Source organism: Diabrotica undecimpunctata, chromosome 6 (genome assembly GCF_040954645.1).
Source record: "Diabrotica undecimpunctata isolate CICGRU chromosome 6, icDiaUnde3, whole genome shotgun sequence".
Taxonomy (NCBI): domain Eukaryota; kingdom Metazoa; phylum Arthropoda; class Insecta; order Coleoptera; family Chrysomelidae; genus Diabrotica; species Diabrotica undecimpunctata.
The window spans coordinates 23,587,945-23,603,940 of NC_092808.1; the positions used below are offsets into that span (position 1 = coordinate 23,587,945).

At 34.7% G+C, this 15,996-nt stretch overlaps 1 protein-coding gene across 9 annotated transcripts in view; it reads left to right on the forward strand.

Moving 5' to 3' along the window:
- l(1)G0196 (inositol hexakisphosphate and diphosphoinositol-pentakisphosphate kinase) overlaps positions 1-15,996 on the forward strand; it is a 143,383-nt gene that overhangs the window by 23,355 nt on the left and 104,032 nt on the right. For all 9 annotated transcript variants that reach the window (XM_072534461.1, XM_072534463.1, XM_072534459.1 and 6 more), the window contains 4 exons: positions 3,697-3,928; positions 9,643-9,797; positions 10,112-10,213; positions 13,948-14,420. In XM_072534461.1, coding sequence (XP_072390562.1) covers positions 3,697-3,928; positions 9,643-9,797; positions 10,112-10,213; positions 13,948-14,420 — 962 coding nt within the window. The remainder of the gene's footprint in view (positions 1-3,696; positions 3,929-9,642; positions 9,798-10,111; positions 10,214-13,947; positions 14,421-15,996) is intronic.

Genomic DNA, 15,996 nt, shown 5'->3' on the forward strand with positions numbered 1-15,996 from the left:
CCTGCAGATCGTTTAGGCTGGTTGCTAGTAACACAGTGTCATCGGCGTAGCGGATATTATTGATGTATTCACCGTTCACTCGGATTCCCATGTCTAGGTTTGTGAGGGCTTCATTAAAAATCTCCTCAGAGTATATATTGAAAAGAGTCGGCGATAGCACACATCCTTGCCTTACTCCTCGCATGATCTTCACTTGGTCGGTCAGCTGGTCTTCGACCTTGACTTGAGCACGCTGGTTCCAGTATAAATTCATGATTATCCGAATGTCCTTCTCATCCAATCCTACTCTCTGCAGTGCGGTGACCATCTTCTGGTGCTGACAACGGTCAAATGCCTTGGCGTAGTCAATAAAACAAATATAGACATCACAACTGACATCGCGGCATCTCTGAAGTAGGACTTGTAAGGTGAAAAGTGCTTCACGTGTACCCACAGAATTGCGGAATCCGAATTGCATTTCACCGACATTTTCTTCGCATTTCTTGTAAATTCTGGCATGTATGATTTTAAGAAAAATTTTAAGAAAAAAAAAGTGCATGACTCATAAGACTGATAGTTCGGAAATCTTCGCACGTTTTCGCAGATCGTTTTTTTGGTACCGTTACAAATGTTGACAATAGCCATTCCTCTGGGATATTACCTGAATCGTATATGGCGTTGAACAGTTCAGTTAACTCCTTCGTGCTCACTTCACTCATCACCTTAATAAGTTCAACGGGTATTTCGTCCGGACCTGTAGCCTTACCATTCTTAGACTGTTTTAAAGCAGCCTTTACCTTTACCTCTCTCTCTAACTTGTATCATACCTATCTTAATATCGTCCTAACATATTTCTTATTTAATTGTACATATTACGCCTCTGGACTATATTCATTATATTTCTTTGTAAATGTATCTTTACCGCAAAAAAAGTCAAGAGATTTCGTTAACCTTCTTTTATTACCCCATCAATCTCTCAAATTTTTATCACCTTAGACTCTTTCAAAGGGATTATTTACATATTATCTGGTATGTCAATCCGACGCAACATTTTCGGTACAAAGCATTAGTTCATAAGTCATTTAAATCAGCTATTTTCAGGACAAGTTGTAAAATAAAAGTTTCTGTAATATTAACTGTGTTCGAATAAAACAAAAATACCTAAATTCACAATCTACTATTACTTCAACATAGAATTTTAGGAGGAAAGGGACATCCACAACGGCCATCTTACTTAACTACATCCAATAATTCAATTTGCATTAGCTGCATTTCTTGTATGATTTTTGCCGTTTTTCCTGCTTGGAACATATTTTGTATATCCCAAGTAACGATTTTTAAGTTAATTATGTATAAGGTTGTTGCTGGCTTATTTAGGCATTTTTCACAGGAATTTGGCTTAATGACGGCCTGGAAGGCTTGTCTTTCTCCCCTAGCGGTCCTTGGTTTCCGATAACCATGGACCATCTTTGTTTCCACCTTCAGACATATCTCATAGCCATGCTAATCATACAAAGGAAGCTCATTGCCAGCCTTTAATACATTTTATTATTCATAAATATGAGTAAATGTTTTTTTTACTTTTTCTTTAAAATGCACAATACTCAAAAAAGCAATCTCTGTTGTTGGAGATTTTATAAGGATTTAACATTAATATAATGTCACTTATAACAATTGGCGAATTGCACTATACAGTGTGGAAACCACTTATGGAATAAAATTGTTTGTGTCCTTATTATAGAAAATAATAAAAAACTCTGGGACACGTTAACTTTTAAATTTAAAGGTGCGCCTTTTAAACATAAATTTAAATGTAGCATATCCATCCACGCAAGTCTGGCATAGTCCATCATCCTTACTTTTAATGAAACACCCTGTATATTTTTATGTTTTTAAAAGATTCTTAACAACCTGATTTCATAGAACTATATCATGTAGGGTCTATAATGAATAATACAAGGTGAAATTTTGAAATTAATAATTTATCACGTGTTATGGTATTATTTTAAATTAGCTAAATACAGACAATACACTTCTACTCTAAGTATCAGTATATTGGGGAAAATGTCTGTTTAGTAACCTTGTTAACATTTTTTGTCATGAATAGGTAAAAACTGTCTAGATAGTATGCTAATTAAACTAAATCGGCAAATAATGCGGACTGTGATCAATCAGTTGTTGGTGTGTTGACATTTTATATTAAAATAATAAATTCCTAATTAAAAACTAATTTCTTGCATAAATAAAAATGAAATATTTAACTGAGACCCACCAAATTAAGATTTTAATGATGATCGGTTACGGGGAGAATAGTAGGAAAGTCAAGTTGAAGTAGCAAACTTATTTAATCAGAGGGATCCTCAGTTGCCTAATATTGCCAAAAGTACTGTGTCTAAAATTTATGCACAATTCAGAGAACTTGGACATGTCAAACCATTAAAAAGAAAACCGAACTTGGTTTTCACAGGTGAAAGTGGATATTTTGTTAAGTGTCGCAGAGAATCCCACGTCAAATTCACGTCAAATTGTACGTCAAAATAATGTCAGTCACACAACTGTCCTAAGGTGTCCCAATGAAGAAAAGCTTCATCCATATAAATTGACTTTTGTACAGCAGCTAACAGAAGACGACCCAAATCTTAGAAATAGATTTCTGCGAAAGAATGATGGATCAAATTAACACAAATGAAATAGCTCTTGGCACAATTCTTTTTTCTGATGAATCAACATTTATATTGAACGGAGAGGTAAGCCGACAAAACTGTAGATATTGATCAGCGGAGAATCCTGATTGGATGCGTGAGACACACACTCAGTATCCATAAAAGTTGAATGTTTGGGCAGGTATTATAGGAGATCATATTATTGGTCCTATATTTGTAGATGGTAATTTGACGGCGGAAAAATATTTAAGCATGCTAAGAGACGATGTTCTTCCTTAGTTGGCTAACTTACTTATATCCAATAGATCCGAACCTACCGCATTAAACTGTCTGGTTAAGACAGGTGAGAAATTACTTAAATGAAATCTTCTTCAATAAATGGATTTAACGAGGGGTACTATTGAGTGGCCAGCTAGGTCGCCAGATCTTACGCCTTTGGATTTTTTTCTGTGGGGTTATCTCAAGAACAAAGTATATGCAACACAACCGATTAGCATTGAAGACCTCAAAGAAAGGATAATTACAGAAATACGGAATATTTCACCTCAAATTTTAAACAAAGTTCGGGACGAGTTTTATAGAAGACTATTATTGCCAACAACAAGGTGGATAACATTTTGAGCATTTATTTTAATCTAATCCAATTAATTACCTCGGGTATTCTATGAATTAATGGTCGTGAAGAAAATTATACTTAATTTCAAAATCTCACCTTGTAGTATCCATAATAGACCCTACATGATATAGTTCGTTAAGATCAGGTTGTTAAGGAGTTTTCAAAAACATAAAAATATACAGGGTGTTTCATTTAAAATACATATTATGGACTATGCCAGACTTGCGTGGATCACCCTGTACATTTAAATGTATGTTTAAAAAGCGCACATTTAAATTTAAAAGTTAAGGTATCTCAACGTTTTTTATTATTTTCTAAAATAGGGACACAAACAATTTTATTCCATAAGTGGTTTCCACACTGTATATTTCTGTTTAAAGTAATAAGGATTATTAATTTTTTAATCATCTAATGGTAAATCATTTATTTACTTTTCAGAAACCAGTTGAAGAGTGGCCAATATGTGATTGTTTAATTTCATTCCATTCCAAAGGATTCCCCTTAGATAAGGCAATACAATATGCTCAATTACATAATCCGTACGTTATCAACAATTTACACATGCAATACGATATACAAGACAGAAGAAAGGTGTACGCAACGCTGGACGTAGAAGGAATCGAAATACCTCGTTATGCTGTTTTAGACAGAGACAGCCCTGATCCAAAAAGTAAGTTGGATAAACATAGTAAATATTTTTCATTAAGAAATTTTTTCTTCCTCTTCTTCTTCTTCGTCTTCTACTTCTTGGAGATCTTTAGATCGGTTTAATTCTGAAGCTGCCTCTAGTTAATTTCCTGGGAGTTAGATTGCCAACTATCCCTCCATCTTTAAGGTGGTCTTCCGGGAGGTCTTGAACCGGGCGGGTTGTTTTCTAGGGCAATTTTTGGGAGTCTATTCTCATCCATTCGTTTTACATGACTGTACCACATCCTTTTACGCTGCCTTCCCCATCTTGACAATATCTTGACTTTTGCACTGCTCTCTAACGTTTGTATTTCTCACCCTGGCTCTTCTTGTTTTGCCCACTATTGTTCTTAGGGTTTTCATCTCGGCAACCCTTGGCATCTGTTTCGTTTTGTAGGTATCTTCGCGCATTTCTATGCCATATTTCATGATCGGTCGTATGCAACTCTTGTATATTCTAATTTTACTATCTGTGCGCATATACGGATTTGACCAGACTATCTCCCGCAGACATCCCGACAATGCGGATGCTTTGTTGATCTGACTCCTTAGGCCCTTTACTGGGTAAATTTTTTCTGCTACAGTTTTTTCTCTCGACTTTTTTTTTCAGTATTTTTTATCCCATCATCCCATGACATAAATATATATCTCCTTGGAACTCTTATAAACATTTGAGAATGTTTAAGAATGCTTTCATTATTTTACATGAAATTTATACGAATTTTTATACTTACAGTAAGTAAATACACAATAAAGATGTACTAGAAATAAACAATACATTATGAATGTTACGAGGAGTACTCACAAATCATGATTTTAACAATGTGTAAAAGTACATTTCTACCTCATAAACTACACTGCCGAGCATAAAATTAGGGTTAGCCCGTAATTTGAATTTGTTTAGAAATTATTCTTCTTTTTTAACTATTTTCGGTTGTAACATAGTTTACTATTGGGTTGCTTGAAAAAATTACTGTAATTCCTAAAAACCATTATTAGCATAGTTTTTGTTTCTATGGTTTTAACGTCAATTGTAAATTGTTTGTGTAGTACTGTTACTGGCAGTCTATTGTAATGAGCATAAGTTCTGTTATGGCGCCGTGAGAAGATAGCCACGGTCAGCGCGAAACTGCGTTGATGTATGTCTCTCAAGTGTGTCGAGAGACGAGTGTGCGTCGAGTGTGTTGTATTCTCAAAAAATATGCCCGTGATGTAAAAAATTTAGATGTAACAACTTTATTTTGCTACTTAGCCTGTGAATGTGGCAGCAGTATGTTTGGAAAATTAATCACATAAAAAATTAGTTGCTAATAAATTCGAAGTGAGATTACTTTTTTACATAAAAGATTGGTTAGTTTTTTTTTTTTACTACGAGAAAAGATAGAGCAAGCGATAAAAGGCAAAATCGGGGAGGATCAGGCAGGCTTCACGACAGGAAGATCATGCATAGACCATATACACTAGAACAACTGTTGGAAAAGAAAAAAGCAAAAAATAGAGATATACACTTGGCATTTGTGGACCTGAGAAAGGCGTATGACTCTGTACCAAGGTCAGAACTATGGGAGGCAATGTACAAATTAGGAATACAGACGGAACTCATAGAAGCTACAAAAGCTCTGTATAAAAAAAATAAAGTGTCCATTAAAATGGGAACAAGAATCATAGGAGACTTCACCACAACAAAAGGGCTCCTGCAGGGTTGTTCCACATCTCCAATCCTATTCAAAATATACTTAGAGAAAGCCTTGACTACATGGAAAAGAAAATGCGAAGGCATGGGAGTACCGGTACGGAACGAATACCTATATACGTTAAGTTTTGCAGACGATCAAGTAGTGATTGCACAAGACCAAGACGACCTCAGCTACATGATGAAGAAACTACAAGAAGAATATACCAAGGCTGGCCTAGATATTAACCTCGCGAAAACAGAGTACCTATCTACAAGTGAAGAAGACATAGAAGATCTACAGATTGATGACAACGTAACAATCTAAGGAAAGGATAAATTCAAATACCTGGGGTTTATAATCACAAAAAAGGCAACAACAGAGGAAGAAATTACACAAAGATTAGGACAAACAAGAACAGCAATCCGACAACTTAACTCAGTATGGTGGGATAGACACCTAAATATGAAGACAAAAACGCAGATTTATAAAACATTAGTGCGAAGTATTATGACATACGGGGCTGAAAATTGGATCATAAACAAGAAAAACAGCAGTAAGATAGTAGCAACAGAGATGGAATGCCTGCGAAGATGCTGCAGAGTAACAAGAATGGATAGGAGAAGTAATGACGAAATAAAGCAAATAACATCAATAGAAACAGACATACTAACATATATAGAACAAAAAAAACTAAAGTGGTATGGACATGTAAGAAGAACTAGCGACAGCAGATGGATAAAGAGAATAACCGAATGGAGTCCCATAGGAAGGAGGAAAAGAGGAAGACCCCGAAAATCATGGAGGAACGAAGTAGACGACGCCATGAGTAAGAGAGGACTAAACGATGGAGAATGGAACAACAGAGAGAGATGGAAACGGTTGAGCGAGGGAAGGCAGTGAATACTGTAGAATCCCTAAATATATATATATATATATATATATATATATATATATATATATATATATATATATATATATGGTTAGATTTACATAAAAGAATGGTTTCATTATCAGTTGTTTAGTAATTTTACAGCTAAGACTTACTTAAATTTGTATTTCCAATTTAAAAGTATGTTAGTGCAATTATATTGTTTAGCGGAAGAGCATCGTCGTATGTCGTGTAACCGCAAGTTTGCATCTTACGCGATGTTTACTTCGCACTATCAAAAATATTTGGACTATTTTCACTAAAGAATCCATCATATGTATGTATCTATTTCTAGTATTGTATAACATTCAGAAAATGTTCTTTTTTCTATCTTATATTTTAATTCAGTACATTCCAAGTATAATATGTTAATCCAGCAATAGAAAAATTAACCCGGTTTAATTTATTTACGGCAACCATAGCCAAAATATCCATATAACATATTTTATGTCGTACTTTTAGATGAAGAATACAAAAAATTATTTCAAATCTACTAAATTAACGTCTTAAAAATTTAAATTACGGTTCTGTCGTTGCTTGTCACAAATTTCTCAATCCTAGCCTGTGTTTTCCATTTTAAATATGGCGATCGCGTGCTGACATGCTTCAAAGGCGGCATCTGAGAGTGGGTATTTGTTCTGTGGCCGAATTCTCTGTCGGAATACTTCTCTAATGGTATGCCACACGTGGCCTATTCCCTATTTCAATGGATTTGTGGTACTGGAAGAGACGAGGATGACAAATGACAGATGTATGTATATCGCTAAAAGATGTCCCAAATGAAATAAAAATAGACCTGTTTTAGTATTTTCACAAAATACAATAAATATTGGATGGCCAACTCTGTATATTAAATGATTACAAATGTAAATAAACAAATTTTACAAATAATGTCTACAAACATTTACGAGTAAGAAAAAATGATCCGATTTATATGTGTTAGGTTTCTTATCTTTATTTACAGACCATTATTTTGAATCTGTTTACTTAACACTAACTGTTTGTCTATTGTATTATTTTGCATTTTAATGTCAACAATCGTCTTGTGTTGTGTAGATTTCCTTGTTTGATCTTCTATAGATAAGTTTTGTAATAGAAGATGTTAAACATCATTGTTCAAATACTGATAATATGGTTCTTCGATTACGAATTTATAATATGGTATAGCACATTCGGTCAGCTCGGGAATATTTTGACAGATTCATAGTCGGAAACCTACAATACAAAAATTCCTACCTCACACTATTAACAGCTCAAATAAACTTACTATTGCTCATTGTTTCATTGAAAAATTATTACAAATAGTGAGAGTCTACTCGTTTATAAAAATATATTTTAGTTGTTATAATTTAACATATTGTAGTAAATATTTGTATTATTCGCGCTGTTTATTTTATTTGATATACTTATTTCTATTAAAATATAAATAATTTATAATTATATATGGAAGTTTTCAACATTGTCACATTTTAATGAGCAAAAATTACTATTGTAACGAAATATTTTTGCCTACCACATAGGGTATAATTATGGGGGTTGAAAATTGGGGATATAAATTACTGGGGGTGGAGATAGGGCAAGCAAAATAATCGATACTCGTGCGAACGGCACTCGGGGTTTGTTTGGAGAGCTGGGATCGTAGATAAGTAAATGGCAAGGGGTCGGACTGGGGCAACTATAAACAATGAAACAAAGGGATACTAACGTGAATCTCTTGGGACAAACAAAACAAAAGGAAACAGGAAGTCAGGAAATACCTCTAGCAATTTAAAAAGGACGCCGCTTCGAGGTTCCAAATTATGACCATTACAACAGCTAGTTGTAACTATTGAAATAATTATTAAACATAAAAAATATATCTTTTCAAATGAAACTAAAAAAAAAGGGGTTAGAGAGTTAGTCAAGATAAACAAACAAAATGGTTTACATAATATTAAAAACTGTACCAATTATTAATATTTAGATTCACTCAATTATTCGTCTTTATGACCTTACCTGCGCAAACCCAAATTTATAAGTTGGCAATTTTGTGCAAAAATAGTTGATTTCTTGTTACTTTGACTAGAAGTGAGCAATGAACACACGCCCTCATCTGGTCAATACTATCGAAATTAGAAAGACGTCATATCTAGGACACATAATGCGCCATAGGGAATTTGAGCAGCTCCAGGTAATATTAGAAGGCAAGATTGAAGGTAAAAGGGGCATAGGACGAAAGAAAAAATCTTGGCTACGAAACATCAGAGATTGGACCCACACAAAAGGAAATGAATTAATTCATCAAGCCCAGAACAGAGAGAAATTTGCCATATTGATCGCCAACCTCAACAGAGAAGGCACTTAGGAGGAGGACTAGAAGTTTAATAGAAACTTTGTTGTAACGTTTTTGGGATACTTTTATCTAGTTTTAAGAACCACATCGTGATGTTTTTTTGTACCTAAGAAAGCTTCGCTAGAAATCAAAATTGGAGGGGTGAAAATTTTTATCGGTGCGAAAATTGTTTTTCTGTGCGAATGTTTATTTTGCAAGCGAGGTTTTGGATCGAAATCAAATCGATCGTTTCTTGCAAGGTAAGGATTTCACGTTAAAGAAAAAGTTCAGTCTGGAGTGTTCTTTCCTTATTTCTTTTTAAATAATAAGAATTTAAAATTTTTATCAACTTTTGCATGTTTCACGACTAAACAAATTTTTTTACCGGAAGTGTCAATTGTTTATCACCGGAAGTTAATCAAGACATGTTTTCAGATGTATTTTTGCACGCTGATCACGAATCCCTTATCAAAATAATTATATCTGCAGTCGTTTGCTTGTTATACCATTTTTATTACTTTCTCAAAACCGGAAGTAAGTGCTTCTGTTTCCACAGTTTTTGCCGTAATAACTTTAAGTGCTGAATCGGAACTTTCGTCAGTTTTCCTCTATCTTATACAGTTTTTTCAGTCTTAGACTGTGCAGGCGGACGGACGGACAAAAATAATCTATAAGAAATTGTATTTTCGTATTATTATTTCGATCCTATTTGAAATTTTTTTGGCGCTTATATATTTTTTTGCTTAATAGTATAAAAGTGCATAATTATGTCTCTTTTTTAGATCATGAATTAGTGGAATCTGAGGATCATGTAGAAGTCAATGGGATTATTTTTAATAAGCCATTCGTTGAAAAACCTGTTTCTGCAGAAGATCACAATATCTATATTTACTATCCTACATCGGCTGGAGGCGGCAGTCAAAGACTTTTCAGGAAGGTAAGTTTTGATTTTATATTGTTATATACAATCGATTTTCCTCTTGGTATATATCGGCTGGAGGCGGTAATCAAAGGCTTTTCAGGAAGGTAAGTTTTGATTTTATATTGTTATATACAATCGATTTTCCTCTCGGTATAATATTCATTGAAATATATCGATATTGAAACGGAGATAATGTGATTAGCCCATTGTTTCTTATGTAAGAATATTATACGGAAGCGAAAACATATGATAAGATCCTTACGCTATAGTTCTTGTTTAAAATTATTTGGTTTGTATCATATAGTTAAACATAAACTTTTTCATTTCAGATCGGTAGTCGTAGTAGTGTATATTCTCCAGAATCTCGAGTAAGAAAAACGGGCAGTTTTATTTACGAAGATTTTATGCCTACCGATGGAACAGATGTAAAGGTGAGTACACATTGTTTCTAAAATATTTTTAATCTTGCAGAATATTATAAGTATACTTGGGAGGAAAATACTTATTAGTCCTCATTTACCCATTTTTTATATGGACATTGTTTTATTCTTTCTACAGAAATTGTATTAGAGCGAACCGTAATACAGCCATGAAGTGAGAATATTTCCCAAACTCCTGAAGAACTGCAGACATAATAATTATACAAAAACCTGAATAATCCAAAAGAAATTACCTCTTACTACACATCATAAATCTACTTCCAACGCTCTCCAGATACTAGAAAAAATATGATAATAAAAAAAATAAATAATTAATAGCTGAATGCTAGTTTGTTCTAAGTCCCTTAGAATAAAAAAAAATCTTTTGGATGAGATATTTAAAATTAAAAATCACACTTAATTTTCTCTTCTTTTTCACCCTTGTAACTTACTAAAATAAACAATATAGAAGTTTTTAGGGACTTTCGGCCCTCGGTAATAATGTAATCTTTCATTCTGCGTTTAAATTTTTCAAAAATACTTATTAGTTTTCTCGGGATTCGAAAAAACTGAATGCATTTAAAAAGCATTAGCCCGAAATTTTGCGCACGCTCTTCAGAAATGAAACTTCATGTATTGAACGACAACATAGAGTGGGAGATGCAGTTAACAGTGATTTGGAAATAAAAGATATGGCTGTGCAGGATTTTTAGGTAAAAGTCTAGATTTGGCAAATTTTTCAGTTTGGTTTCCTTCTCTGTAACATCTATAAAAACTTTCCATATCAAATTTTCAGAAGTATAAAAACATATCTAGGTAACAAATAGTTTTTAATTCGTTGTGGGAAATTATATGCTTCCAAATGTAATCCATCATAGCTGGAGTTCCAAAAGGTAGTGCAGGAGAGTCACTATGCTAGGTTCAACCGATTTATACAGCAACGTTATCAGCAAATACAAATATTAGTGTTGTGACATATGCTAATAACACAGTTCTGTTCACATCACACGATAGACCCGAAGTAGCATTAACATATCTTCATAAAATTTAAATATGTTCCAAAATCGGCTAATAAATTGTAAAATAAAAGGGTTTACTAACATATTAGCACAGGTTAGGAAGTAGGAAAGGAATTTAGCCGTTAGAAGTGCCAATTTTCAATATCAATACAGATTCGGTTTACGTTAAATACTTTGAAATGCACTTTGGTTAGCTGCTAGCAGTATTAACCCAGATCTAGTTACGGGACACCTACAAATAGCACTCAACAAACTTAAGACATGGTGTGCAGAGAAAAATAGCCGTCAACCCTGACAAAACACAGGCCGTCATGTACCAAAAAAAAAGGCAGATCAAATGGGGTACTATACCTATTCGATATCCCAATCGAATTGTCAAACCATGCCAAATATCTAGGCATAACGTTGAATACAAAGCTGACCTTCATAGAGCACGTAAAACAAACGGCCAACAAGGCTAAAGCGCTCAGGAGTCAACTCTAATCACTAATAGGTCGAACGAGTATACTGAAATTTAAAACAAAGGTTAGGATGGCAAACTGCATAATTTTGCCAACATTAACATACTCCTCAGCAGCATGGGGACATACGTGTAAAATCAACAGAAAAAGGATACAGACCGCCTAGAACTTCATGATCAGAGAGGCTCTGAATATTCCTAAGTACGCCCCATTAAGGTACGTCCCATTAAGGTACGTATTTAGGGATTCACAACAAAAGAGAATCCTGATAACAATGGACGAAAGAGCACGCGAGATATTCGACAACCTCAGGAACCACCCGAGCAGATTATTAAGAGAGTTGACAGACTATGAATGACGAAAACATATGGACGATACATAGACGGCCCAGGCGACAACTAGCAGGATATAGAGATAATCCAGAAGATTAATAAAGAATGAGATAGCCATGCGATAGTCTAACGTGCGTAACAGAAAAAAATCCCTATATTATCTTTTTTCTTTTATTTAGTTATCTTTATTTCACTAACCAGTTATACTGTAAAAGATAAAAACCAGAAAATATATACACGGGGTGAGTAATGGCCATATATTCCTTCGAGTGCTCACCCCACCCATTGCTACTTTCTTTCTATTATTATTTCATCTTAATCTTCACTAACAACCCCCAGTTATGCCAACGATGCAACCACATCAAGTGAATTCTGAGACACAACCTTAAAAACGCATACATAAAGACGCCCCTCAGGCTATCGCCCCTCAGACGAAACAGTCCCTTAGACAGGTCAAAGGACCTACAGTCGCGAAACCTGAGCATCGAGGTCACGTGCGACAAGCGTGAGCTCGGTGGTAAGACCACTGAGTGCTAAGAGCACTCAGTGGGCGAGGAGAACAAAAATTTATTTTGCCGATTCGGCGGCTGAGTGACCAAGCAAACAAAAATCCGGACATCTGTCCGGAACACACTTTTGGGACACAAGTCTAAAGTCAAGTCAAATAATAAATTCAATCAGTCATAGGGAGAACAGCTCCTCTAGCTACCCCTAAAATTAGGTGGCCTATCCACACAAAGTAAAACTGTCCCATTACCCAGGGCATCCAAGGTAATGCTCAGTACAAAAGCCTCTTCATTCGTTGTGTCCTGCGATTGGGAGGAGTGGTTGGTTATAGCTTGGGGGTAACATAGATACCGCTCTCCATTAAAGCCCGCCACTCATGTTCTAACGCCACAGTACGATTTTGTCGAATGCTACAAAATTGAACGTAATTTGATCGTGCACCATTCGAACAAATCAGCGCGTTTTGACGGCAGACAAACAAGTCAGTGTGCAGCAGTATGACAGAGTTGGTTGGGTCGTAAATTTGACCGTGTATATTGTGACAACGACAAAATCGTTCGACTGCAAAAAAATCAATTCAAAGAACAGAGTGTCTTTGGAAAATAAAATCGGCATTATCATTATCATGATAAAACCGCTAGATAAAAAGCTGTGAATATTTTGGTCTTCATACTAATGAAGAGTTGGTAAAAAATAAAATTAATAATTTTCGAACATGTTACAAAAGGGAATTAAAATTATCTGGATATAATCGCAATTCTTCTAATAAATGTATGTGATAGTATGTATGTCTTTTCAGCAACCAATATTTTTACCACCACCTACGTTTCTTGTACTTTTTTCGTTTATACAAACAACAAGAGCCGCTAAAAGTATATCGTTATCTGACATGTTTTTGATTTTAAAGTATAACTCATACTGCAAAACCGGTACGTGTGTGTTCCCATCCGATGTTCAACATTATTGTATGCATTCGACAAAATCGTACTGCGCCGTTGGAACGTGAGTGGCGGGCTTAAAGAGTGTGACCGGTTTCATTTTCGGGCATGTGGGTCCCACTGATCCATTGGAACACACATGTCACTCGGAGCTGGTGTTTGTACAAATTGTGTGTGTGTGTGTGGAATGTACTTTGATATAATGATGATGTTTTGAGTTATAACTTTTATATGCAGTTTTTTTACTGCTTTCTATCTTATTTAGTATTGCATATAATTACGTAAATATATATATATATATATATATATATATATATATATATATATATATATATATATATATATATATATATATACATTTACGTAAATATATGCACAACTTTCTGATACGTATTTATTGATTACATCTATTATAATTTTCAGTCATTATTATTCTTCCAAATTGTTTAGTTTTGCATTTATCTTCATATCTAAAATTTTGTTTTCTAGGTATATACAGTTGGTCCAGATTACGCCCATGCTGAAGCCCGTAAGTCTCCAGCTCTTGACGGCAAAGTGGAAAGAGATCGCGATGGTAAAGAAATTCGCTATCCCGTTATTCTCAGCAACGCAGAGAAGCTCATATCTCGAAAGGTTTGTCTTGCGTTTAAACAAGCCGTATGCGGTTTCGATCTCCTAAGAGCGAACGGGAAATCTTTCGTATGCGACGTCAACGGTTTTAGTTTCGTTAAAAATTCCAATAAGTATTACGATGATTGTGCTAGAATTCTGGGAAATATGATACTGAGAGAATTAGCTCCGACTTTGCACATACCATGGTCAGTGCCGTTCCAATTGGACGATCCTCCCATTGTACCGACTACGTTTGGAAAGATGATGGAGTTGCGATGCGTAGTGGCTGTGATAAGACATGGTGATAGGACGCCGAAGCAGAAAATGAAGGTTGAAGTTCGTCATCCTAAGTAAGTATTTATTTTAAAACTTACCATAGTTATTCCGATACCTTAATCTGATTATTGTATTCATCATCATCATCTTCTGTCAACCTCTTGGACGACTGTTGGATATAGGTCTCCTCCATCCTCTTCTAATGTTATCCAACCTGTGCTTTTTACATCCATCTCCCTGCTGTTTTTTTTAAGTCGGCCATCCATCTTGTTGGTGGTCTACCTCGATGTTTGTATTCTCAAAGTCTCCATTTTGTGAGTCTTTTGGTTCAGCTTTTATCATTTAAACCTGATGTACTTCGTTGCCACGTATTCTCATAACATCACTTGGAACTAAATTGGTCATGTATTTTATATAAGTTTATGTTTAGAACTACTTGTTCTATTCTTCTATTGCCTGTTTTAATTCTTCCATAATTTTGTAAGCTTCATTTAAACTCTCGTCTCTAATAATAATATCATCTACAAAACGCAAGTGACTTAAGTATTGACCATCAATATCTATTTTCTTTTTAACCTAATTTAGTTCTTTAAACGCTTATTCCATAGCGAATAGTTGGGGGAAGATGGTATCGTCCTATCTAATTCCTCGCTCAAGCCTATATTTATCCGTAAAGTCATGGGATTTAACCAATGCTGTTGTGTTGTTTTACCTATATATGTTATCAACTTGGCGTATCTGTAGTCTACTTCTACTCGACTTTATTCTAATGCTTTCAATTTTGCCGGCAATTCCATGGTATCAAAAGGTTTCGTGAAGTCGACGAATATCAACGTGAGTGGTTTATTATACTTAACACACTTTTTAATCAGTGTTTTGGTGCTTGTAAATGGTAGTGTGCCCAATAACCTCTCCCAAACCCAGCTTGCTCCTTAGGTTGATAGAAAACTAATTTTCGTTCCAAACGTTTTGTGATGAATTTGGTAAAATATTTGTAAATATGAGATAACAGACTTATTGGCCTATAATTCTTTTCAAACAGTGCTAGTCCAAAGGCCGTTCCCCCTCGTATCTTTTGAACGGTTATTTTTATAAAAGTGAAATTTGGAGGGAGGTAATAAACAGACGTAGGTTTCTCAACTAGTCATAATAGGTGACGTAATAGTGACAAATGACGTTACAGCGCCACTGTGACAGATAATTTTAAATGAAACCTTATGGCAAAGTGATACTTCGTTTGAAAGGTATTGAAAATAAAAAGTTATAATAATTTTGTTTGAGTTTAAGCTCATTTTAATGAATAAATTAAATAAATACTAAAATTGTAGCTTCTAAAATTAAATATTTAACAACCACTTCTTATAGTAAGTATTCAAAATGTGCTTCTGACAGTAATGCATCCTATTTCTAAACTCTTGCCGTACTCGTTCATATGTGTCGGAGAAAATTGCCCTACATTCTTTAACAATTCGTTGTTTCAAAAGTCAATATTGTCGGGTGTAGCGTAAACTTTAGATTTCAAGTATCCCCACAGAAAAAAATCTAATGGTGTATGGTCCGGTGACCGAGCTGGCCATTCTATCATACCTCATCGTCCAATGCATCTACCACGATATTGTTCATCTAGATAACGTTTTAGTGCACCATAAT